The 27,028-nt window shown below is 44.9% G+C and overlaps 1 protein-coding gene across 1 annotated transcript in view; it reads left to right on the top strand.

The window, feature by feature from the left end:
- Positions 1 to 27,028, top strand: part of Thsd4 (thrombospondin type 1 domain containing 4) — a 573,246-nt gene that overhangs the window by 261,104 nt on the left and 285,114 nt on the right. The window contains exon 7 of the mRNA XM_038322684.1: positions 25,128 to 25,264. Coding sequence (XP_038178612.1) covers positions 25,128 to 25,264 — 137 coding nt within the window. The remainder of the gene's footprint in view (positions 1 to 25,127; positions 25,265 to 27,028) is intronic.

Raw genomic sequence — 27,028 nt, 5'->3', positions numbered from 1 at the left:
AGGCATCTTTCAACTTGGCCATGCTTCCATGATTATCAAAGAAAATGAAAACAGCAGACTGCTCAGAAGGGTTTTGGCAATACCCTAACAATTTACTACCTTCCGGCCAATGAAAACCTCATAAAAGCAAAAAATCTGCTACCGGTTGCTGCTTCGTGATCAGGACACATAGTTCCATGTATGTAAAACTCCCGCAGGCAGGCAGGCAGGCAGGCAGGCAGGCAGGCATTCCACTACTTCCCTGGGCATCCGGCTTCAAGACAGAAAAAAGAAGTTTGTTTTTATCCAGTGCGTGTACACGAGCCTTTGAGATAAGCCGTACCCATTCTGACAGATAAGAAAGACAAGGTTCATAGCCAGAATTTGTCCAGTGACACAAGCTCAATTAGTGGAGAACTCATCTTTAGACCTAAGTAAGGGTCATGCAGAAATCACTATACCCCACCATGCCCATATGCAGGTTTGTGTCTGAAGCCATTGGATGATACTGGATGTCTCCTTTAGCTCTTCGTCTTGTATTTTTGTGTGTGTACCAACTGAGCAGTCTCCCCAGTCCCCTTTTTTCTTTCTTTCTTTGCCTTTTTTATGTCATTCTCTTGTTGGTTGTTTGTCCTGGGTCTAAGCAGCACCTTCCATGCTATACTTCTTTGAAGACAATGGCAGTTTGAAGAGCCTCTTGGGCCCTAAAGGACTTGGCTATGGAATCAGAGTGCTGGCAGCAGCCAGTTTTGCAAAGTGCCCGCAGGTCTCAGTTAGCTTGGGAGGGAAGCTACACCTCTTTAACTCAGTGGCCACCATCCAAATTGTCCCACGGTCAAAAAGCGGGCTGCTTTTCATGCCTCTTCTGCATACAGGTTTTGTTTTTCTTCTTTGTCTGTACCCATCTTTTCTCCCCAAATACCGCAAAATACTGTTTCAGCCTGAGGTTTCAATTAGGTTCTGGCATGATGTGTTCATGGCACGCTTTGTGTGGCCCGAAGAGAGCGTCCTTCCTGGGGCTTCCTTTGAGAGGGAGCTGTGCTGCCTACAGAATTTCCTTTCCATGCTGCCACAAGGGCACCTCCTTTCTCATTTATCCAAAGCCTTGTTTGTCTTTGGGGAGGGAGATGCTGGCCTGTGATTGTGGCTGGGGTGGGTGGATTGACATCTTTTAAATAAAGCCAGGCTCACTAGGGGGATTATTTTCTCCCCAGCGTTCATCCTGTGAATGTGGAGCCTGCCTGTTAGGGGCTGCATTCGTTTGGTAGGTAGTGGTGAAGGGAGCAGCCCCAGGCTTTTTTTTAAGCCTCCTTTTGGTTGTGTAGGTTTGGAGGGAACGTGTTCTGCCTGTAGAGAAGGCCTGAAAAACAAAACAGAACAAAACCAAAAAAAACCACTGGGGCCCAAAGTGGTCAGTGTTTCCAACCCCACAGTAGAAAGGACTGTCTTTCACATTTGCCCTGTACAGCCAAAGGGCTAAGCCAACAGAAGCAAGCCTTCGTTCCCAGGCTCCTGTAGAAGCTTGTAGAAGACCGTTGTTGTAGGCCGAGCAAAGGGGGCCTTTGGGGCGTCGCGTCCTTTGTGTCTGCTCCTGTGTTTGTGCATAAGCTGTCTGGCTTGCTGTGTGTTTTGTTGTGCAAGCTCCTAGACGTCTGGGATTGTGTCTATTCAGCCCCTCAGGATAGAGACATGTAAATGAGTTTGTTAATTCAACTGAGCAATGGATTAAACTGGGTTTTTTTATTTGTTTGTTTTGTTTTGTGTTTTTGAACTCAGTGCTAACTTGGGCACAACAGGGAGGCTTGACAGAAGCACCAGAGGTCTGTCTGTGACTTTGAACAGCCCACACTCCTTTCTGAGCCTCTTCTGGCACAGAGGACGATGGTCAGACTAGTTGAGATTTGCTTGTTTGTTTTAGACCAGGTCTCACCGTGTAGACCAGGCTGGCCTTGAACTCTACAGAGTCTGCCTGCCTCTGACTCCTTAGTCCTGGGGTTAAGACAGAGCACCACCACACCCAATCTGAATATTTTTTGAATTATGTGTGTGTTTGGTTGTGTGTGGCTGTGTGTGAGTAAGTGCGTCTGAGTGCATATCTCTCTGGAAGCAAAGGTGTCGGTCTCTCTGGAGCTGGAGTTACAGGCAGTTGTGAACGGCTTGACCCGGGTGCTGAGAACAAAACTTTGGTCCTTTGCAAGAGCATCTTGTGCTCTTAGTTGCTGAGCCACCTCTCCAGCCCCTAGCTAAGTTCTTAAGGACTATTCTTGCTCTGAGTCTGGGATGGTGACCACAGATAGAGAAAAATCAAGCTGCTGGAAGGTAAGATTTTTATAATTAAGAATACAATTCAGACTGGGAGATGGGTGGGTCATTAAAGCACTTGCTCAGCAAACCTGAGGACTGAGGTTCAGAGTTCACAGAACCCATGTACATGCCAAGTAGGTGTGGCAGGCAGCCTGCCTATAATTCCAGCCTCTGAAGGCAAAGACAAAGGATCCCCAGGACAGTCTAGCTAGTAAGGCTAACTATATTAGGGAACTCTTGACACCCATGGTTTGTTCATATTGCTTTTGATGGCTTGGGCTTAATACCAGCATACCCCAGAAGAGACCTACCTATGTACACTTCTGAGTGCACATGTGTACATATAGGCACATGTGCACACGCACACACACATACACACACACTATATATACACAGACACATATATACATACTATACATACATACACACATATACACTATATATACACACATACACACAATTCACAAGCCTGTTAATCTATACTGTCCAGACATACCATATGTACCATATCTGAATACACATATGTATGGATATGGATCTTACTAAGTTGATATCTGGAAGTGAGTGAGCCTATCCTACAGGCCTCATTTGAAATGCTACCATTTTCTCTGCTGAAGGTCTCTGGCTGAAATGTTTTCATAGAACATTCTGTACCAGAATTCACTTCCTTCTTAAAGCTTTTGACAGCCTTAGTCAAGCCTCCTAACAAGAACCCTCTGCCACATGGCCTTTCGGAGGGCGTGTGTCTGCCATATTTTCATACTTATTCTCTACTCAGATGGCCTTAAGTTTTCTCAAGCCATAAGAAATTCATTAGGAACTGCTGCTTCTGCTGAAGCTGTCAGGCTGCCTTCCTGACAGTGGGCCAAGCTGGCTCTCTGCTGAGAGCACCCTTTCGGACTTTTCGTTTTTATTAAATAGAGAACATTTTAAGATGTACCACCCCACGTCACACAGCTTGAAGAGTTTGAACAGCATGTTGTTGGGTTTATTTTTTCCATAACGATATTTGTTTTTAGTCATTTTTTCCTTCTAGCTTTGGATTTACTGTGGCATGAGAAAGAAAGGACACACTTCAGAAACTCGGCTGACTTGGTCAAAGATGACTTAGCTGATCCCCATGAACCTATGTGTCCAGGAACGCACTACGAACAGGGAGCCACTGCTGTTTCCAGGTCTCTATGGAAAAGTGCGCGAGAGGCAAGCGCTGGTACCCAGCATGGCGCGTGACACACAATAGTAATGGAGAGATGACATGTACAAGTGCCACTGCCTACATGATACCGTGCCCTTGCTGTCCTTGGCTTTGAAGACAGGAGCTTCCGCTTAGAAGGATAACATGTACTAGCAGGAAGGAATTAACATAAAATAACAATGAACACTGGGAGTGGGACTTCTGTATCCCAGTCAGGTCTGGATTTGTATTTGCAGGGGCCACAAACATGCATGCCGTTGTATGCATGTGGCGGTCAGAAGCCAACCTGGGGTGTCAGTCCTAGCCTTCCACCTGGCTTGAGACAGGGTCTCTTTTGTAGTTGGCTGCTGTGTACTCCAGGGAAGCTGACCTGACCTTCCAGGAATGATTCTTGCTCTGCCTTCGATCTCAACACAGGAGTAGCACTGGGATTATGGGCGTGGATGTCATGCCCAGCTTTGTGTGCCTTCTGGGGACTCAAACTCAGGGCCTCATGCATGGATGGCCAGTGTTTTGCCCATTGAGCCCCAGCCTCCCACTTTCTAATCATGTGACTTTTAAACAGCCTCCAGCTCTTTGTCTGTAATGTAGGATGAGTTGTTAGGATAACAAAGTGGTCTACACACAGTGCCTCCCAAGCACACAGCATGATACAGGCTCCTGCACCCTGGACATCCTTATGATCGACTCAGCAAACCTCTGTGCATTCAAGTGTGGTGAGGTCATGGACCACAGCGACTCTAGGCGAGGCCTCTCGTTTTCCCGAGTTTTAGTTTCCATACTGTGCAGAATGAGAGGATTAGGACATAGCTGGGTTCTTTCCAAGTGTGACAGTCCATATAGTAGGGAGACACCAAGATCAGAGGGAGTGATTGAGGCAGAGCGAGCTTCCAGGAACTGGTGGCTGAGCCACATCTAGAAAGACAGATAGCGCTTGTTTTAGGCAGAGACTAGGACGCAGGGTTGGCAGCCAGATGGAAGAAGCTGTGCAAAGCCCCAGAAGTGGAGAGGGCACATATGGCATTTAGGACAGGATGGTAGTGGGAAGGTGGCTCCCCAGGAGTGAAGGAAGATGGACATTGTAGAACTGGTTTATTGAGAAGGAAGAATTGGGGATCACACTGCTTGAACCGGATGAATGAGAGAAAGCAGGAGCTTATGGTGAGGGACTCTAGGTAGGAACTCGTGTGTCCTTCTGACAGAGCTACAAAAGCCAGGGCTGGGATTGGCAGGAGGAGTGAATGGTCAAGGGAAAATCTAGAACATATGAATGGCACAGCTGGTGTCAGTGCCAAGACAGGAGGTAAAAGGAGGTCTCCAGAATGCCTACTGTCTCTCACGGAAATGCAGTCCATCCTCAAGAAAATCAGATTGTACCCTAGAATGGGCATGGGTGATTGACAGCCCAGCAGGGGACTGCTTGACATTCAGATGAATGCACGATTGAGTAGAGGCAGCCAGGAGCAAGGGTGGAGGGATCAAAGGATGGGTGACAGTCAGCTCTAGTGCTTGGCATGGCTGTAGACCCACTCACTTCTGCAGTTGTCCTGAAATGGATGGGGGAGTCGGGGAAAGAACAAACGTGCGGCTTTAGAAATCCAGAAAGGAAACAGACCACTTCACAGGCTTAAGATCAAGGCAGGAAACAGGCTTTCTTTACCAGCTGCCCTGTAGGCAAAGAAAATCCTCAGCTACCCAGTATACCCAGTGGACATGGGAGTGAGTATGTAACCTGGCATCTAGTAGATGTTCTGGTAGGTGGTAGTACCATAGTTATAAACCAAACAACACCTGGAAGCTTTTTTTGTTTTTGTTTATTTGTTTGTTTTTGAGCAGCCCAGAGCTTCTAGCATGGGATAGTTCATATGGAATACTATGCTAACAAGGGTTAATCTGCTGATGGCCACTATGTGCTACGAGTGAACCACTAGGCTTGTTCAGACTTCAGTGTCTTCATTTTCTGTAGCTGGGTCAATTTATAGAGAGAGTCTGGCATGTAATGGATGCTCAGTGAAGTGTAGGCATTACAATTGGTGGGTCTGCTGGGCAGTGGTCGCGTGTGCCTTTAATCCCAGCACTTGGGAGACAGAGGCAGGTGGATCTCTGTGAGTTTGAAGCCAGCCTGGTCTACAGAGTAAGTTCCAGGACAGCCAGGACTACACAGAGAAACTCTGTCTTGAAAAACCAAAACCAAACCAAAACAAAACAAAAGGAAAACTGAAAACCACAGCAACAACAAAACGGTGGGGCTGGGAATGTAGCTCACCTGGGAGAATGCTTGCCAGGCTTCTGAGTCCCAGATTTGATCTCAGTAACACATAAAACCATAAAACAAAATTTAGGAGGATCACAAGTTCAAGGTCATGCTCAGCTACATCGTGGTACCTTAGTGAGGTTTCTATTCCCGGGGTAAAACGCCATGGCCAAAAGCAGATGGGGAGGAAAGTATTTATTCCAGCTTACAGCTCTCAGGCCGTAGGCCATTATCTAAGGAAGTCAGAGCAGGGATTCTAGGCAGAAACTTGGAGGCAGGAGCTGAAGCAGAGGGCATGGAAGAGTATTGCTTACTGGCTTGTTCCTCTTGGCTTGCTCAGTCTGCTTTCTTACAGCACCCAGGACCACTACTCCAGCGATAGCACTGACCATAGTGGTCATGGCCCTCCCACCTCAATCATGAATCAAGAAAATCCTCACAGATTTGCCTACAGGCTAATCTTAGGGAGACACTTTCTCAATTAAGATTCCTTCTTTCCCAGTATTTCTAGGTTTGTGTCCAATTGAAATAAACAAACAAAACAGCAAAGGTAAGTTCCAGGCCAGCCTGGGCTACATGAGACCCTGTCTCAAAACAAACAAAACTGTAAAGGTGGGCATAGGTCAGCTAAATACTAGGGTACTCAGAATTCCCCCTTGTCTCTAAAGTGTGGGTCTTCCCAGAAAGTTCAACCAAGAACTTCCTTCTCATGAGGCCTCTAAATAACTGCAGTACTGGCTGGCTTGCAAGTCTACAGCTGCAGTCCTTTGTCTAGGTTAACTCTGGCTGTGCAGTCCCAGCATGTGAGCCAGTGGCCTGTGGGCCAGACTAAGCCGCTTCTTCCACCCAGATTCGCCAGTGTCAGTCAAGGGCCTGGTCTCCTTTGGATGGTAATAGAGCAGCAGTATTGACTTGACATCCCCTGGGTCTTTTTGGAAATGCCGGCTCTTGGCCTTGGGAGAGAGCTTTTGAATCAGAGTCCAGGGTCCAGTGGAGTGTGTTTTAACAAGATCTCCAGTTGGTTCTGGGGTGAGTGACATGGGAGTCACAAAACCAGCATTGGCAGGACATGTATGTTTGACTGATGAGTGCTGAAGACAGGAGCTTAACATGACTGGAGCTTTATGGGCCAGTGACTTTTCAGGGTTTTAAAAAAAGATATTTTGCAGAGACTGAGGAAGTGGCTTAGGCAATAAGGCGAGGGCCCAAGTTCCATCCCTAGAGCTCACATAAGAAGCTGGCATAGTGGTCCATGCCTATTCTCCCAGTACTGGGCAGCAAAGATAGGCAGACCTCTAGACCCCACAGGCCTCAGCCTGGCTGAATCAGTGAACCTCAGGGTCTGTAAGAAACCTTGTTGAGGCTGGAGAGATGGCTCAGTGGTTAAGAGCACTGGTTGCTCTTCCAGAGGACCTGGTTTCAATTCCCAGCACCTACACAGCAGTTCATGCCTGCCTGTAACTCCTATTCCAGGCAATCTGACACTTTCACACCAATGCACAGAAAATAAAGTTAAATAAATTATTTTTTAATAAAAAGAGAGACCTTATCTCGGAAAAATAAGGTGGAGGAGCTGGCAAAATGGATTAGTGGGTAGAGTTCCTTGCAGGGAAGTTTGAAGTTTGGTGACCTGAGTTTGATTGATCCCAGAAACCTACATCAGAAGAAGACAATTGATTCCCACAAATCATTCTCTGATCTACACCTCCCAACACACAGTGAGCACATGCACAAACACACAGACAAATGAATAAATATAATAAAAAATAAAGTGGAGAGATGTTAAGGAAGATCCCGATGTCAATCTCTGGCCTCCATATGTACTTACACCCACATACATGTGCACCCTCAAGCACATGTGCACATACCCTCATGGACAGGTATATGCACCACACACACACACACACACACACACACACACACGCAGAGAGAGAGAGAGAGAGAGAGAGAGAGAGAGAGAGAGAGAGAATTTTTTGCTGATTGTCTCTATTTACTATCAATGAACCTATTTACTGTCAATGAAACAAGATTGATTGGGGCACCACAGGCAAATGTCCAGAGCTTAGGACCTGTGCACGGGATGGGAGGTTAGGATACTAGGCAGCTGATAAGTGGGATGTTTTTGCATTTAAGCTTTCAAAGTGGAATGTTCTCCAAACTGCCTCTTCTGAACAGGAAAAGCTAAGACTCAGACAGTCTCGCTGCTCTGCTCTTCTGCCTTTTTCAGAAGAGTTTTATAATTCCAGAGCTGAGTCGGGGCCCTTAGAAGAACTCTGCTCATCTGATTTTCCATAGCTTTGTCCTGGAAAATGCAGTCTTGATGGGGCGGGGTTAGGAGAGAGCCATCATCCAGGCCAGAACTCGGAGGATAAGGGCGGGCAGATCCTCTGTCATAAACAGGAATAGCACATGGGTCATGTTGCCACTGCTGCTTCTGGATTATTTACTGGGACTGATTCCAGAAACCCGTGTCCATAATTCTGGTCCAGGCAACACTTTTTATCTTATTTAAGCCCCTCACTCATTCCTGACCCACATCAACATGTGTCTAACTCATTTACTTTCTCGCATCGGCATGGGTGAGGTCAGCATCCTGCCATGTCCAGATTTTATGGGCTGCATTCGCAAAGCTGCTCCTGTTGAACAGGGCTGTCGTATAGTTCTTTCCTTAAAATAGTACTGCAGCCTGAGAAATGAAGGCCCAGTGCTAAACTTGGCGTGAACTTGGCAAGTCTGAGTGGATCTGACACCAGGTCCAGATGTTACCGGTTGGTAGTCCAAGAATAGACTTGAGCTCTTGTGTGCAGGGGCGCTCCTTCACACTTACCTGAAACTCTCTCCCCACGAGGAGCCCAAGGATGTGCAGTTGCACGAACAGCTTGAACCTCACCTCTGGCCGCCATCCTGTCATCTGCCCAGTGGCCTCTCTCTCATTGATCAGATGGGAAGGAAGCTCCCGGGAGTCTAAAGCCCCCATACCAGGCATATCACACTGTCCTAGAAAGAGTTGTTTTGCTTCCCACTTGTGCAGAATTCCTTGAAAGACAGCAAAGAGCTGTGTATGTTGTGTTCCTTTTGAAGAGAGACGAGAGGGACCTGCCACCTGTGGCCCCAGCAGAGAAGGAGTCTGTTTCTGAGACTGAGACTTAAGGTTATCTTTTACATTTGAAAGTTAATTTTTATTTTTAATTAAGCATGTGCATACCTTAGAGTAAGTTAGCTCTGAACCTTTGACCCTTCTCCAATACTCACCATCTATCTATCTATCTATCTATCTATCTATCTATCTATCTATCTATCTATCTATCTATCTATTGTCTTACTATGAAGGCTGGCCTCAAACTCACGATCCTCCTGTCTCAGCCTCTTGAGTGATGGGATTGCGGGTGTGTTGCCTGTGCACACCTGTCTGGGTGGGACGTCGTTCGTCCCAGTCTTCAGTGTTCTCTGCTTCCTCTTACCTTAGATCTTTTGTCTCCCAGGTGCCGCATCTCCACATTCTTGGGTGTAGTCCTTTATTGTGAGAGAACGCATTGATGTGGGATGTCTTTCTGCGTATATGTTGCTTTTATTGGTTGATAAATAAAGCTGTTTTGGCAAATGGCTTAGCAGAGTAAAGCTAGGCCGAAAATCTGGAGAGAGAGAGAGAGAGAGAGAGAGAGAGAGAGAGAGAGAGAGAGAGAGAGAGAGAGAGAGAGAGAGAGAGAGAGGGGAGAGAGAGAGAGAGAGAGAGAGAGAGAGAGAGAGAGAGAGAGAGAGAGAGGTGTCAGTGGAGCCAAGGAAATGCTGTGCAACTGCCAATGGAGAAATAGTTCTAAATATTACTGGCAAGCCACGAGCCTCATGGTAAAATATAAACTAATAGAAATGGATTAACTTATAGAGCTAGCCAGTAAGAAGCTGAAGCCATTGGTCAAATCAATATATTAGCCTCTGAATGATTATTTCATAAGTGGCTGTGGGAACTGGTGAGCGGGAGAGAAACTGGTCCAGGGGACCAGCGGGACAGAGAAAACTCCCAGCCACAATGCACCTCCCAGTAAGAGTCCCTGAGAGGCAAACTGCATTCGGAAATACTTTGTTTTCCTTAGGGATGGACTATGTGATTGGGTCTAGACTTCTAATTTTGAGGTTATTTTCTTCAAAAATTATAATGTATGTTCAATTATCATCCAAATTTCAAGCTACTGTTGAGAACTCTGGTTTGTCTTTTATTGGTGTGCCTCTTCTGTTTTGGTGGCTGTGGTTGTGTTTTTGTGGTGTGCCTCTGCCATCTTGGAGGCAGTGGTTGTCTTTGTCCTAAGTATTCTGAGATTTTGCAATGATATGCCCTAGTGTTAGGTTATTTCTGTCCATGAAAGATGCTTCTCTCTGGTCTCATGTGCCCTCAGAAGTCATGTGAAATAGGTCAAGAGTGCAAGGTCCTAGCACTCTAGAACCAGGTCATTTCTCAAAGTTGTGTTTGCACTGAGCAGCTTTGCAGTAGGAGATGGGTCTCCTTGGGGATGAAGAACAGACTGTCCATTGCACCCAGTAGAGGCAGTGGATCCCTTGTGCTCGGTGTTCTCCAGCTGCATTGCACACCACCGTGTACCGAGTATCCCATGAACCTCTACTCACTGCACATGTGGGCCATGAGACCAAGAAAGACTGAACAAACCTGCTACTGGTCCATCCCTCGCACCCTTGATCCCTGGCGTGAGAGTCTTCTCTCTTCTCTTTGTACTCATTATAGCTAACTTACCGATTGTAATTGAGTGAAACTCAAATCCCGCTTCTGACACCATTCCCCATGGACCTTGGGAAGTTTTCTTGAGCTGTTTATTTTGCTGATTGCCTGTAAATCTGGGAAGGTAACTGTTTCTGCACCTCCTGTACTTTAAAATTTACATCTTATAAACTCACCAACTGAGTGGCTTTTGGTGCATTAAGATTATATATGTGTAATGTCTCCATTATAGAAACTACAGAGAACTCCCATCATCTGAAGGAAAAGTCCATCCCTGTCAGCAGCACCCCCTCTCTCTAGCCCCCGCAACCTCCAATCTACTTTGCCTTTGAAGAACATTTCATGTAAATGGGATTATACATCATGTGACTTTATATGACTGGCTTCATTCGCTTAGCATATGTTTTCAAGGTTTATCTGCGCTGCAGGATGTTTGAGTTTCGCCTTCTTTTGAACTGGGAGATGATGCTCCGTTGAATAGAAATGGCATGTTTTCCTTGTCATTCATCAGCTAGATTTTTGGGTTGTTTCAACTTTTAGCTTTGATGAATAATGTTCCTGTTATAACCTGAATGTCCACCCCCAAAATTCACATGTTAGAATCTAATATCCAATGTGACGGCATCGAGAGATGACACTTTTGAAAGTGCTGTTGTTCACACAGAAGTGTGTCAGTGTAGTGGGGGGAGGTGGTGTTCATACTGAGGTGTGTCAGTGTAGTGGGGTGAGGTGGTGTTCACACTGAGGTGTGTCAGTGTAGTGGGGTGAGGTGGTGTTCATACTGAGGTGTGTCAGTGTAGTGGTGGGGGAGGTGGTGTTCACACTGAGGTGTGTCAGTGTAGTGGGGTGAGGTGGTGTTCACACTGAGGTGTGTCAGTGTAGTGGGGTGAGGTGGTGTTCACCCTGAGGTGTGTCAGTGTAGTGGTGCGGGGAGATGGTGTTCACACTGAGGTGTGTCAGTGTAGTGGGGGGAGATGGTGTTCACACTGAGGTGTGTCAGTGTAGTGGTGGGGGGAGGTGGTACCTTAAAGACTAATGTCTTTCTTCTGAGACAGAATTGGTTCTTGCAGGAATGGATTTGCCCTCTCAGAGAGGTTTGTTCTAGTTTTGTTCCTGTTGCTATGATAAAAGAACACTGGCAAAAAGCAGCCCAGGGGAGGAAAGGGTTCACTGACTCATAATTCCAGGTCATAGCCTGGCGCAGAGGGAAAGCAGAGTGGGGATTTAAGCAGCTGGTCACATCCCAGTACAGAGAGAGAATACGTACGTGCTTGCTGTGGACTCGGCCAGCTCTCTAGAGCTCAGCCCATGGCACGGTGCTGCCCATATTTAGGGTGGGTCCTTCTACCTCCGTCATAATGGAGACAGACGCCACTTAGGTGCCCACAGGTCTAGCGAGTGCCTTGTTAAGAGTCTCCTCCCAGATGCTTCTCGCTGTGTCGACAGTGGGAACTGACCTGCTCCGGGTGTTCGAAGGCCTTGTGTGGTGGTGTGCACTACTTCCCCATTCAATCCTATCCCATTTTCCTTCATGGTTTTAGGGGTTCTCTGTAGTGTCTTCCTGATGGATTAACCCTTTGACCTGTAAAAGGTGACTAATGACAGTTTCAAGTCCATTGTTGTTGGGTGTTTTCTACTCTCAGCTCTTTGGGGGCCCAGTATCCAGCTCCCAAATAAATTAAATGGAACATTAATATTGCTTATAAATGCCCGGCCTTAGCTTGGCTAATTTCTGGCCAGCTTTTCTTAACTTATACTGTCTACCTTTTGCCTCTGGGCTTTTACCTTTGTCTATTTCTGTGTATCTTTTCTTTCTTCTTATGCTATGTCTGTCTGTGTAGCTGGGTGGCTGGCCCCTTCTTCACTCACACCTTGATTTTTTTTCTTCCCCTTATTCCCTCTGCCTGCCAGCCCCGCCTATCCTTTCTCTGCCCAGCTAGCTCTTTATCAGACAAATCAGGTGTTTTAGACAGGCAAATTAACCCAGCTTCACAGAGTTAAACACATGCAACATAAAAGAATACAACACATCTTTGCATCATTAAACAAAATGTTCTACAGCATAAACAAATGTGACGTATCTTAATATTCTACAACAGTCCATTTTGTCCAGAATTAAGATAGCCATTAAGATAGTGACACTCCAAAGTCAAGTGTGGTGGTGCACATGTTTAATCCCAGTGCTTAGGAGGCAGAGGCACATGGATCTCTGAGTTTGAGGCCAGCCTGGTCTTCAGAGTGAGTTCCAGGACAGCCAGAGCTATGCAGAGAAACCCTGTCTCAACACCCCACCCCCAAAAAGATAGAAGATAGCCACCCTAGATGTCTTTGCCAGCATCTGAATTGTGTTGTGTGCAGGTTGATTTCCAGAGCATTAGGCAGCTGTCCTGGAAAGTGTAGCCACCACTCGTAATCCCCACTACAGAATGATGTTTGCAGGTCCCCACTGTCCCCTCTTTTTAAAGCATCCCCTGGAGATTCTGAACTGCTAAACTCCAATTCCAAGTTAAGACCTGCTTTCTTGGGAACTTCTGTTTCCTGGATTTTGAAATGCAACTGTTAACCCTTCTCTCTTGTCTTTGTATTTTTGAGTTTGTATGTAATATACAGTATATATTATGTGTCTGTATCTGGTGTATTTGTATCAGGTGTGTGTGTGTGTGTGTGTGTGTGTGTGTAATACGTAAGTGCACAGAGGTCAGAGGTTGATGCTGGATGTCTTACCTCTTCACTGTTTGTTGGTTGGTTGGTTGGTTGGTTTAAGACAGGCTCTCTCACTGAACCCAGAGTGTCGTGATTGGTTTGACCGCCTGGTGGGGAACTCCGGTGAGCCAGGAGTTTCCTTCTCATCACTGGAGTTATAGACACCCAGATTTTAAGTGAGTGCTGGGACCCAAGCTCAGGTTCTCATGCTTTTGTGGCTGAGCATCTCTCCAGCTCTGGGTTTATTAGTTAAAAAACAAACAAACAAAAAACAGAAGCAAAACTATTGTGCCAATGGAACTTTCCAAGAAGATAGAGCTCAGTAAGTAATTTAAATTTTTCAGATGTATTAGTAGGTCAGTTCTTCGGCTATTGGCTGCTCTTTCTAAATAGTCTAGATCTTCTTATATGTTTGTGAGCACTTCTCTCCTGACCAGAGGACTTTCTTTTCTTCTTTTTCTTTTAGCCTGGAATGCATTTTATTTAAATTTTTTAAATTTCAATTTACATTCTAGCCACAGTTCTCCCTCCCATCCCTCCTTCCACCCCTCTTGCCTCTCCCCCAGCCCTTGGGTAAAGGCTCTCATGGGGAGTCAACAAAGTCTGGCACATTACGTTGGGACAGGACCAAGCCCCTCCCTGCTGCACTAAGGCTGAGCATGGCATCCCACCATAGGGAATGGGCTCCAACAAGCTAGCTCATGCACCACCAGGGGACTTTTTAATGCCAGGGACTCTGATTCCTGGTAATAGCCTAACTGCAGCTAAAGAGTATGCTTGTACTTTGGGTATATTATCTTGCAGTTTTTCCCTTTGTGGTGATGAGACAGAGCCAGGGCTTCCTTTGTGCCAGGCAGGTACTCCACCACGCAGCTCCCACCCCACCCAGGATTATCTTTCATTTTAGCGGTGGGATCTGGACACCGCGGGCTTAAGCACGATTGCTCATCACTTTCCAGATGTGTCCCCAGATTGACAGTTCTTGAGAACAGTGGCTCCAAAACTTGGAGATGGATGGGGCTTCACCCCCAGGGTTCTACCCTCTGGAGGTCTGGGAACCTCCTTGAAGAATCTACATTTCAGCAAGTTCCCAACTGATACCTGGTGCTGAGGGACCACCACAGACAAACCCAGAGCCACTCTTCTCGTGGGTAAAGAGTCAAGGGCTCTCCATGGGAACCAGGGGAGCATTGGGAAACAGAGGAGAACAGAGACGGGGAGGAACAGGCAGGAGGGACGTGGGAAAGAAATGTGTGCCCATTGGCACTTAATCTGCAGCTGCTAGTTGGTGACTCCTTTTTTTTTTTTGAATTTTTCTTCTTTCCCTACACTATTAATCTATGGCGAATCTGCTCGGAGAGAAACTGCCCGGTATCGGAACTGCAATATTTTATTTTTAGTAGTGCTGGGATTGAGTGTTGGGATCTCCATATGTTAAACATATATGTGCTCAGCCACTGAGCTCCACAGTCCTAAAATTATACTTCTTCTATTCCAGAGAGAGAAATAAGAATGATATCGGCCTCTTGTTTCCCAGACGTCCTTCTGAGCCCTTCACCGATTTAAAATAAATACCTCGTTTAGAACTGGAAAGGCACTGGGTACAGTGTGTGTGGGGGTGTAACACACACACACATATATACATATATATGCATGCATATATATATGTATATGTATGTATATGCATATATATAGCATTCATATGCATATATATACATATGTGCATGCATTCATATGCATATATATACATATATATGTATATATGTGTGTGTATATATGTATATATATATGTATGTGTGTGTATATATATATATATATATATATATATATGCATGCAGGGAGCAGAGGAGCCTGGGTGGAATCTGCCCAGAAGCTCTAGGCTGTTCTCCAAGGCAGCAGGACATGAGGTGGTATTCTCAGGAAGTCACGTGAGCTCTAGGGTGCAGATCTGAGAAGAAGGGGTCACCATGTAAGCCGCAGGAGCAGGGGTCTAGCCCAGTGCCGGGTTGGAGCTGTAGGGAGAATGAGTCCAGGCCTGAGGCCATCCTTCTGGGTTGTTTCCATTTGGCGATTCTGTCCCAACTGTCTCATATTTAACATTCTCCTGTTTTTCCCCCTTCTCTGTCTTAGTCAGGGTGACTGTTGCTGGATGAAACACCATGGCCAGACACAACCTGGGGAGGACAGGGTTAATTTGGTTCACACTTCTGCACCACTGTTCATCACAGATGGGAGTCAGGACAGGAACTCACACAGGGTAGGATCCTGGAGGCAGGAGCTGCTGCAGAGGCCATGGAGGATGCTGCTTACTGGCTTGCTTCCCATTATCTGCTCAGCTTCTCTGTCTCTGTCTCTGTCTCTGTCTCTCTCCTACCCCGTCTCTCTCTTTCTCTCTTTCTGTTTCTCCTTTCCTCCCTCCCTTCCTTCCTCTCTTTTCTTCTTAAATATTTATTTACTTTTCTAGCTTTCTTTTCATTTATTCTTTGTGTCTTTCACATCATGTCTACCGATCCCACCCATCTCCCCCTTCCAAATAAAATACAATTTAATAGAAAAAGGGGGGAAGAAGGGGAAAATCTCATTGTGGACGTTGCCGTGTAACAGTGGGTCAAGCAGTAAACCCTTTATCCATGCACTTTTACATGCAGGCGTTTATCGCAAAGGACCATAAGTTTGGTTCAGGACCTCTGGTTTCTGGTTTCTGCTGTACCATCGATGCTGGGCCCTCACTGGGACTCTTGGTTTTTCAAGACAGGGTTTCTCTGTGGCTTTGGAGCCTGTCCTGGAACTCGCTCTGTAGACCATGCTGACTTCAAACTCACAGAGATCCCCCTGCTTCTCCCTCCCGAGTGCTGGGATTAAAAGCATCTTCCTGGATATACCTTTGCTCCCCTGTGTCATCAAGATCCTTTGGTCCTGGGTCCACAGGATTGACACCCGCCAACCTCCCCTTCCCCTGTATCCCAGCAGATCACAGATAGAGTGAATGTTGGGGTGGACTAACACATAACCCTGGTTCTGGGCCTGTTTGCAGGATTGGTTAGCCTAGGTTAGCTCTCCAGCATTGCCTTGGCTAGTTAACCTCTGCAGCAAGGAGCAAGGGTGGGGGGCCAGTTCTCTGACTTTCCTATCCTGGGTCAGATCTCCCACACCTACAACTTCAGGGCCAGTGCTACTGTGTTGTCCATGTGAGGCATGGGACTACTCTCCCCAATACTGCAGCTGGTGAAAGGCAGGGACAGCTCTGTCACCTCCCTCACGTGCTGATGGGTGGGGGAAGGGGGAGGTCATCTCTCCAGCTCATGCCTTCACATATCAGAGGAGTAATGGGGACAGCTTTCCCATGCTCACAACTTCAGGACTGGATCACCCACACCTCCACCAATAGGATTGGCTCTTCTGTGCTGCCTGGGTTGAGGGGCAGGGCCCTCTCTCCTGAGTGGTAGTCAGGGACAGGACCAGCTCTACTGCTCTGATGACCTCAGGGCTAGCCCTCCCACCTGCCTCAGGCATTGATGGTGGGGGTGGGAATGTGTAGAGGGAGAATCCAGGACTACCATCCCAGAAATGGCAACAGCAACCATGTGCTGGACCCTCTCCTAGCAATAACTAATTAAGAGAATGCCTTATCCCCAGATCTTATGAAGGAATTTTTCCAATTGAGCTTCCCTTCTTTCAAATAATTCTAGCTTGTGTCAAGTTGGCATAAAACTAGGCAGGACATTCTCCAAGTAGCTTTGTAGAATGTGGTTGCAAATACCAAGAAATAAAATTGTAGTTGGTGTGGCAGTGCACACCTGCAATTTCAGCACTGGGGAGGCAGAGACAGTCAGATCTCTGTGAGTTCAAAGCCAGCCTAGCCTACAGAACGAGTTCCAGGACAGCAAGGGCTACACAGAGAAGGCCCTGTCTCAGATTTAAAAAAAACATTGCAGTACCTAGATGGTGCTGGCTAGCTCTTCACAGAGTGAGGACCCAGAAGAATGGAATAAAATCAGAAAAGTCATGTGGCTGAGAGATGCTCAGCGGTTGAGTACATGCTGCTCTTGCAGGGGACCGACCTTAGCTCTCAGCATGTGAGGTGACTCACAACTGCTGTAGCTCCAGCTCCAAGGGATCTGACATCCTCTTTGACCACTGTGGTCCCTGCACTCAGGTGTAGTGTCCAGGCTACGAGCCTTGCTCTGGCTTGCACTCCTTTGCTTCTGCCCACCTACACCCCCCCCCCACCCGTTTTTTCTGTGTTGGATCCAGAACCCAGTGCCTCACACCTGCCAGCTGTCCCCTCAACCTCCAGATTTCTTAAAGTAATAAAAATGATTTGGTTTTGGGGAAATTCCCAGAGATATGTCCATCTTGGTGTTCAGTATTCTGTGAAGTTAGTTTTCCAACCCAAGCAGGAAAGCAGTCTCTGGGCTTGTAAGCTACATCCCAGTGCTCACAAAGGATTCGACTTTCTCTGAACCCTGTGGTCCCAGAGCCTCCGTCCTTTCCTGTTAGCAGGATCTAGTGGCTGTGGAACAGAAGGAAGTTCATTGCTGTGACAGGCAGGCAGCCACTCTAGGGAAAATATGATGTATTGTGTTGTATAGGAAAAAGCCAGTATTACCAAATCCAGTAGTCTGGGTTTTCAACGGAGGCATGACCCTGAACCTGCTGCCTGTGACTAAGCATGGAATTTATATTGCTTTCAAAAACCAGTTTGAAAAAAATCATTGTTTGGCTTGGCTGTTTCTTTTAGATGTGAAATATAAATTTTTTTCTTTTGGGAACAGCGAGACTGTTTCACATTATGCAATTAGCACACACTGAGCATCTGCTGTGTACCAGGTCCTGTGTAAGGTGACAAAAGTACAAAGAGTCTGACGTAGGGAATGCTGTTGGCAGGTGACAGATGAGAAGACACGAAAGCGTGGATTAGTTTCTTTCCTTGTTGCTGCCTCGAAAATATGTGATAAAACCAACTTAGGAAGGGATGATTTTGTCCTTGCCTGTTGCTTGGGGTGTAGGTGACCATTGTGGGAAAGAGTGCAGAGCAGCTAGTAACATGGTGTCCACAGTCGGGACACAGGGAGAGCAGAAGGCTGGCACCCAGCCCACTTTCTCCTTTGCTTCTTTGATATCCAGTCCAGGGCCTCAGCCCAGGATGATGCCCCCCAATTCTGGGCTAGGTCTTCCCTCCTCACTTACATCTCTCTGGAAAGGCGTGTGTCTGCATCCACACCCACGCACATAAACAAACAAACTTAAGAGCATAAAAATGATGTAACCATGTGGGTCTTTTGTTTGTTTTTTATTTATTATTGTTTGTAAGACAAGATTTCACGTGGCCCAAGCAGGCTTCGAACTCACTATGTGTCCTGGTTTGCTTCCTGTAGCTGTACTAAAGACCCCCATGATCAAAAGCAATTTGAGGACAAAGGGGTTGATTTTCACAGTATACTCTGTGTTGAAGGTGAGTTAGGACAGGAACTCAGAGCAGGAACTGAAGCAGAGACTGTGGAGAAGGTTGCTTTCTGGCTTGCTCTCCAGGATCACATTGAGTTGCCTTTCTTATTAATTAATTAATTTAAAATTGATCATTTCTCATTTTACATACCAATCCCAGTTTCTACTTCCTCCTCTTCTCCCGTTCCCCCCACTTTTCCCCTACCTCACCCCCCATCCCCTTCTCAGAGAGGGTAAGACTTTACATGGGGAGTCACCAAAGTCTGGCATATCACTTTGAGGCAGTACCAAGTCCTCTCCCCGCTATATCTAGGGTGAGCAAGGTATCCCTCCAAAGAGAATGGGATTCAAAAAGCCAGTTCAAGTACTAGGGATAAATCCTGGATAAAGCCAGGTCACTAGCTGGCACAACTGTCACCCAAATTCAGAGGGCCTTGGTCCTATGCAGGTTTTCCCTGCTGTCAGTCCAGAGTCAATGAACTCCCATTAGCTCAGGTAAGCTGTTTCAGTGGGTATCCCCATCATGGTCTTGACCCCTTTGCTCATATTATCGCTCCTCCCTCTCTTTGACTGGACTCCAGGAGCTTGACCCAGTGCTTACCTGTGGATCTGTATCTGCTTCCATCAGTTGCTGGATGAAGGTTCTATGATGATAATTAAGGTAGTCATCAATGATTACAGGGAAAGGCCAGTTTGGGCATCCTTTTTACTATTTCTTAGGATGTTAGCTGGGGTCATACTTGTAGATTCCTGTGAATTTCTCTAGTGCCAGGTTTCTTGCTAGCCCCGTAATGACTTCCTCAACCAAGATATCTCTTTCCTTGTTCTCCTTCTCTGTCCTTCCCCCATCTCAGCCATCCCATTCCCTTATGTTCTCCTCTCTTCTCCCCTTCTCTCCTTCCCTTTTCCTTCCCCTCCCTTTCCACCCTCGCTTTGCTCCCCCCCCCACACTCCCAATTTTCTCAGGAGATCTTGTCTATTTTCCTTTCCCATGGGGATCCATGTTTGTCTCTCTTAGGGTTCTCCTTCTTACCTAGCTTCTGGGTTTGTTGACTATAGGCTGGTTATCCTTTGCTTTATGTCTAATGAGTGCTTTATGTCTTATGAGTGAGTACATATAATGTTTGTCTTTCTGGGTCTGGGCTACCTCACTCAGGATGTGTTTTTTTTTAGTTCCATGAATTTGCCTGAAAATTTCAAGATGTCATTTTTTTTTTTTTATCACTGGGTAGTACGCCACTGTAAATGTACCACATTTTCTTAATCCATTCTTCAGCTGAGGAGCATTTAGGTTGTTTACAGGTTCTGGCTGTTACAAATAACACTGCTATGAACACAGTTGAGCAAATGTTCTTGTGGTATAAGTGTGAATCCATTGGGTATATGCCCAAGAGTGGTATTGCTGGGTCTTGAGGTAGATTGATTCCCAATTTTCTGAGAAACAACCATACTGAATTCCAAAATGGCTGTATGGCTTTGTGTTCCCACCAGCAATGATGGAGTGTTCCCCATACTCCACATCCTCTCCAATATAAGCTATCATCAGTATTTTTTATCTTAGTCTGACTGGTATAAGATGGTGTCTCAGAGTCATGTTGATTTGCATTTACCTTATAGCTAAGGATGTTGAACAATTCCTGAAGTGTCTTTCATCCATTTGAGATTCTTCTGTAGAGAATTCTGTTTAGATATGTACCCCATTTTAAAATTGGATTATTTGGTATTTTGATGTCTAGTTTTGTTTGTTTGTTTGTTTGGTTTGGTTTGGTTTGGTTTGGTTTTTCCAAGACAGGGTTTCTCTGTAGCTTTGGAGCCTATCCTTTAGCTAGCTCTTATTGACCAGGCTGGCCTCGAACTCACAGAGATCCACATGCCTCTGCCTCCCGAGTGCTGGGATTAAAGGTGTGTGCCACCAACGCCCGGCTGATGTCTAGTTTCTTGAGTTCTTTATATATTTTAGAGTTCAGTTCTCTGTCTGATATGGGGTTGGTGAAGTCTTTTCCCATTCATTTGGCTGCCATTTTGTCTTATTCACTGTGTCCTTTGCTTTATAGAAGCTTCTTAGTGCCAGGAGGTCCCATTTATTAATTGTTGCTCTCAGTGTCTGTGCTACTGGTTTATATTTAGGAAGTAGTCTCCTGTGCCCATGCATTCAAGGCTTCTTTCCACTTTCTTTTCTGTGAAGTTCAGTGTGGCTGGCTTTATGTTGAGGTGTTCGATCCAATTTGATTTGAGTTTTGTGCATGGGGACAGATATGGATCTATTTGCTTTCTTCTATATGTTGACATACAGTTATGCCAGCACCATTTGTTGAAGATGCTTTCTTTTTTCCAATTGTATAATTTTAACTTCTTTGTCAAAAATCAGGTCTGGATTATTATCAGGGTCTTTGATTTGATTCCATTGGTCTACCTGTCTGTTTTTATGCCAATACCAAGCTGTTTTCATTGCTGCAGCTCTAGAATAGAGCTTGATGTCAGGGATGGTGATGACTCCAGAAGTTCCTTTAGTGTACAGGATTGTTTTGGCTATCCTGGGTTTTTTTGTTTTTCCATGTGAAGTTGAGTATTGTTCTTTCAAGGTTTATGAAGAATTGTGTTAGGATTTTAATGGGGATTACATTGAATCTGTAGGTTGCTTTTGGTAAGATTGTCATTTTTATTATGTTGATCCTACCTATCCAAGAACAGAGGAGATCTTTCCATTTTCTGATATCTTCTTCAGTTTATTTCTTCAAAGACTTAAAGTTCTTGTCATACATGTCTTTCACTTCTTTGCTTAGTGTTACCACAAGATATTTTGTGTTATTTGTGGCTATTGTAAAGGGTGATGTTTCTGATTTCTTTCTCAGCCCTTTGATCATTTGTATATAGGAGGACTACTGATTTTTTTTTGAGTTGATCTTGTATCCTTGTATTACTGAATGTGTTTATCAGCTGTAGGAGTTCCCTGGTAGAATTTCTGTGGTCACTTATGTATATTATAATATCATCTGCAAATAGTGAAAGTTTGACTTCTTTCTTTCTGATTTGTATCCCCTTGATCTCCGTTTGTTGTCTTATTGCTCTAGCTAGAACTTTAAGTATTATATTGAATAAATATGGAGAGAGTGGACAGCTTTGTCTTATCCCTGATTTTAGTGGAATTACTTTGAGTTTCTCTGTCAGCTTGTTGTATATTGCTTTTATTATGTTTAGATATGTTCCTTGTATCCCTGATCTCTCCAAGACCTTTATCATGAAGGGGTGTTGGATTTTGTTGAAGGCTTTTTCAGCATCTAATGAGATGATCATATGTTTTTTTCTTTGCTTATTATATGGTGGATTACATTGACAGATTTTCATATGTTGATCTATCCCTGCATCTCTGGGATGAAGCTGACTTGATCATACTGGATGATTTTTTTGATGTGTCCTTGGATTTGGTTTACCAGTATTTTATTGAGAATTTTTGCATCAATGTTCATGAGTAAGATTGGTCTGTAATTCTCTTTCTTAGTTGAATATTTGTGTGGTTTGGGTATCAGGGTAACTGTAGCCTCATAAAAAGAGTTTGGCAGTGTTCCTTCTGTTTCTATTGTGTGGAACAATCGAGGAGTATAGGTATTAGCTGTTCTTTGAAGTTCTGGTAGAATTCTGCGCTGAAACCATCTGGCCTTGGGCTTTTTTTGGTTGGGAGACTTTTAATGACTGCTTCTATTTCTTTAGGGATTATAGGTCTATTTAAATTGTTCATCTGGTCCTGATTTAATTTTGGTATGTAGTACCTATCCAGAAAATTGTCCATTTCTTTTACATTTTCCAATTTTGTTGAGTACAGGTTTTCATAGTACGACCTAATGATTCTCTGGATTTCCTCAGTGTTTGTTGTTATATCCCCCTTTCATTTATGATTTTGTTAATTTGGATGTTCTCTCTCTCTGCATTTTGGTTAGTTTGGATAAGGGTTTGTCTATCTTGTTGATTTTCTCGAAGAACCAGCTTTTTGTTTTATTGAATCTTTGTATTGTTTTCTTTGTTTCTATTTTATTGATTTCAGCTCTCAATTTGATTATTTCCTGTCATCTACTTCTCCTGGGTAAATCTGCTTCTTTTTGTTCTAGAGATTTGAGGTGTGCTATTAATTCACTAGTATGAGATTTCTCCACTTTCTTTATGTAGGCATTTAGTGCTGTGAACTTTCCTCTTAGCACTGCTTTCATTGTGTCCCATAGGTTTGGGTATGTTGTGAATTCATTTTTATTGAATTCTAGGAAGTCTTTAATTTCTTTCTTTATTTCTTCCTTGACACAAGGGTGATTCAATTGAACACTGTGATTTCCATGAGTGTGTAGGCTTTCTGTGATTAGTGTTGTTGAATTCTAACTTTAAGCCATGGTGGTCCAATAAGATACAGGGGATTATTCCATTTTTTTTTTGTATCTGTTGAGATTTGCTTTGTTGCCGAGTATGTGGTCAATTTTAGAGAAGGCTGTATGAGGTGCTGAGAAGAAGGTATATTCTTTTGTGTTTGGGTGAAATGTTCTATAGATGTCTGTTAAGTCCATTTGAGTCCTGACATCTGTTAGTTCTCTTATTTCTCTGTTAAGTTTTTGTCTGGCAGACCTGTCCATTGGTGAGAGTGGGGTTAGTGAGGAGCTGTGGGCAGGCCTGCTTTTCATCCCGCCTGGTTCCTGGCCACCAGCTAGCTTATGCCCCGAAATAACAACACACAAACTGTATTCATTTAAACACTGCCTAGCCCATTAGTTTCAGTCTCTTACTCACATCTTGATTAACCCATATCTAATAATCTGTGTAACACCACGAAGTGGTGCCTTACCGGAAAGATTCTAGCGTACATCCATCTTGGGCCAGAGCTTCATCGCGTCTGACCTGGTGGCTGGCTTCATGGCGACTGTCCCAGAGATGAGAGGCGGGGCAATTGTCTGAGCCATCTACCTCACTTCCTTCTTCCTGTTCTGTCTACTCCACCCACCTAAATCCTGCCCTATCAAAAAGCCAAGGCAGTTTCTTTATTAGCCAATGAGAGTCCTCCGTCAGTGGGGTGTTGAGGTCTCCTGCTATTAGTATGTGGGGTTTGATATGCGATTTAAGCTTCCTTCCTTCCTTCCTTCCTTCCTTCCTTCCTTTCTTTCTTTCTTTCTTTTTTTCCTTCCTTCCTTCCTTTCTTTCTTTTTCAAGACAGGGTTTCTCTGTAGCTTTGGAGCCTGTCCCGGAACTAGCTCTTGTAGACCAGGCTGGCCCTGAACTCACTGAGATCCGCCTATCTCTGCCTCCCGAGTGCTGGGATTAAAGGTGTGTGCCTCCACCGCCTGGTTTACCTACTTGTTTCTTATTTCCATTTGATTGGAAAATCTTTTCCTATCCCTTTACTCTGAGGTAATGTCTGCCTTTGAGGTTGAGGTGTGTTTCTTGTATGCAGCAGAAGGATGGATCCTGTTTCCATATGCGTTCTGTTAGCCTATGTCTTTTTATATGTGAATCAAGTCCATTGATATTAAGAGATGTTAACGACCAGTGATTGTTAATTTCTGTTCGGTTTTGGTGGTAGTGTTTTAGTGTGTTTCCCTTCTTTGGGGCTGGCTGGTATGAGGTTATCTGTTGCTTTTGTTTTCATGGGTGCAACTAACTCCCTTGGGTTAGAGATTTCCTTCTAGTACTTTCTGTAAGGCTGGGTTTGTGGATAGTCCAGGACCACCTGCCCAGGGCATCACTGCCCATGGTGTGCTGGGTTCTTCCTCATCAGCCATCAGTCAGAAAATAAAGGCCCTACTGACTTGCCTGTAGGGCTATTTGGTGCAGGCATTTTCTCAGTTGAGGTTCCCTCTTCCCAGATGAACCTAACCAGCAATCTGTGTAACCACGGAGGTGACCTTGAATTTCTACCTTTGGAGTGGTGAGATTACAGGCATGTACCACTATGTCCTACTTATGCTATGCTAGAGCTCAAACCCAGGGTCTCATGCTTGCTAGGCAAGAATTCTACCAAGTGATCATATCCCCAGTCTCCGTGTAGCTTTTAAGTTCAAGAAAAGGCAGCAAAGTTAAAAATTATACGCTCACCAAAATTGCAAATTCATAGACTATAACTACAACAATAAAAAATCATGGTAGTGTGTAAAAGAAATTTTATTTATAGGGGTGAGACCTTTAAAAAGTCCTTTCCTTCCCAGACTGTCCAATGCGGAGGGGCTAACAGTTTTCCACAACTGTAAGACATACTTGAGAACAGACAGGAAGAAAATTGGTAGCTGCCAGGCTCTGGAGGAAGAAGAAACATGAAGAGCTAACAGGCATGAGGTTCCTTTCTGGGGTAATGAAAACTGTTTTAAAATTTTTTGTGGCTGTTGGTTCTACAATCTTATGAATAATACTCACCCCACTTTGGTCGAAACAGTTAATTTTAGGTTATGTGAAGTTTTATCTCCATAAAAATAGGTGGAAGAGTGAGGATTGACTCTACAGAGCTGAGGTCACCCATACCTCATCTTTCTTCTTCTTTTTTTTTATAGTAAAGGGCAATCGGAAGTGCGAGTTGAACTGCCAAGCAACCGGCTACCGCTTCTACGTGCGACAAGCTGAGAAGGTCATTGATGGCACCCCCTGTGATCAGAACGGCACAGCCATCTGTGTCTCGGGACAGTGCAAGGTAAGTTGTGCCACTGGGCTTGAGAATCTGTGGCGCAGGTATTTGACCTATGGCTGATGGTTTCACGGGGCTGAGGTGAGCCAGCTTGTCGGCTCAGAGCGTTTGGTCTTGGAGAGTAGCGCCGTGTCATGCTAGCTTTTCAGCCATTAACCGATTTATTTGCACACTGCATACTTCACAGGGGCCTTGACACTCGACACTGTCTTTCCTGGTGATGTCTGGTGCCTTTTCTCCACCTAGGAAGTCGAGGTTGTAGAAAGGGCATGGCTGTCTTAGTTGGAAATGGACGCCGCCAATGTGTGAATGGCATTTTAAGAGACTGGTCTATTTTATTTTGCCTCCCCCATTTGAGGCAAGCTTCCAGAGGAAAGTTGTTGAGCACCTTTTATAGCAGACGGTGGACTTTAAACGAGAAGCTTGCCACCTCCTCAGGCTTCTGAAATCTACTCTACGAACTCCCCACCACACATTTCATGGGGCAGATTGAGTTAAAAACATGCATTTTAATGAGAGAGCATAGACTTCATAACTACATGTGTCTCTACCTGGCCCTCTACCCTCCTTTTGTCTACCAAGGTACTTCTGGAGCTAAGGCCTAATTGCTGTCCATGCAAAACAGGCTGCAATGCAATGCTTTTTCAGTTAGAGCATCATAGATGGCTGGATTGACTTTCATTCGAGGAGAAGCCCCTTGGCTATAATGTTTTTGGAATGTAAATTTCTGTATCTTTAATATCAAAGTGAATGAAGTACAATTTACATATCTCTGTGTACAACCTCCTCCATCATCGCCTTCCAAAACAAACCCACAACCCTTCTGTATATGTATTCATGTGTGTGAATGCAGATGCATGCCTCTTCCACAGCACATGCGTGGAGGAGAGGACAACTCGTCTGTCAGTCCTTATCTTCTGCCTTGTTTGGAGACAGGGTTTCGTATCTTGCTGGTATTCCATCCAGCCTTGCTGGTCCAAGCTTCCTGGAATTCTCCTGCCTCCACCTCCCATCTCACCGTAGGATCACTCTATTTCCACATTTGGATTTTTGTGGACACTGAGAATCCAAATTCAGACCCCCTGCTAGCATAGCCGGTGATTCACCCACTGAACCATCTCTCCAATGCCCACCCCCAGTGGCTTAGAAACTTCTCTTTTAAAAGAGAAACTTATTGGAAAGAATTCTGCCAAGTTTAGCCTCAGTGTCCCATGGTCACAAAGATTCCTGCAGCCTCAGTTTACCGAATTATATTACAATGTTAATATTCAGAGAAGATGCATCCATCGGTGCTGTTTCCATGAGAAACTTTCAAATAAAATGTAAAAACATTTACTAAATGCAGCGTTGGTCGTATCAGAAGGAGAATGAAGGAAGCTGAGAACGACGGAGGCAGAGACCCTCCTTGATATCCCATGTGAATGCAATGTTTTGGGGGGAGCCAAACCTGTAATGGGTCTTTCTTTGGTCTGCCAGATCCTGAATAATGACACAGAGACTTTTTATTAATTTCAAATGTTGGCCTTAGCTTAGGCTTATTCCCAACTAACTTTTAAAACTTAAATTAACCTGTTTATGTTAATCTACATTTTGTCATGTAGCTCGTTCCCTCTCCTCAGTACCATATCTCTAACTTCCTCCATGTCTGGCTGGCGAAACTCTGGCACCTAGATTATTTGCCAGATATTCTATCTCTCCCTGGAAGTCCCGCCTATCCTCTCTTGCCTAGCTATTGGTCATTCAGCTCTTCATTAAACTAATCAGAAGGTG

This window comes from Arvicola amphibius, chromosome 3 (assembly GCF_903992535.2).
Source record: "Arvicola amphibius chromosome 3, mArvAmp1.2, whole genome shotgun sequence".
Classification (NCBI taxonomy): Eukaryota; Metazoa; Chordata; class Mammalia; order Rodentia; family Cricetidae; genus Arvicola; species Arvicola amphibius.
This window is presented reverse-complemented; position numbering and strand designations above follow the sequence as displayed.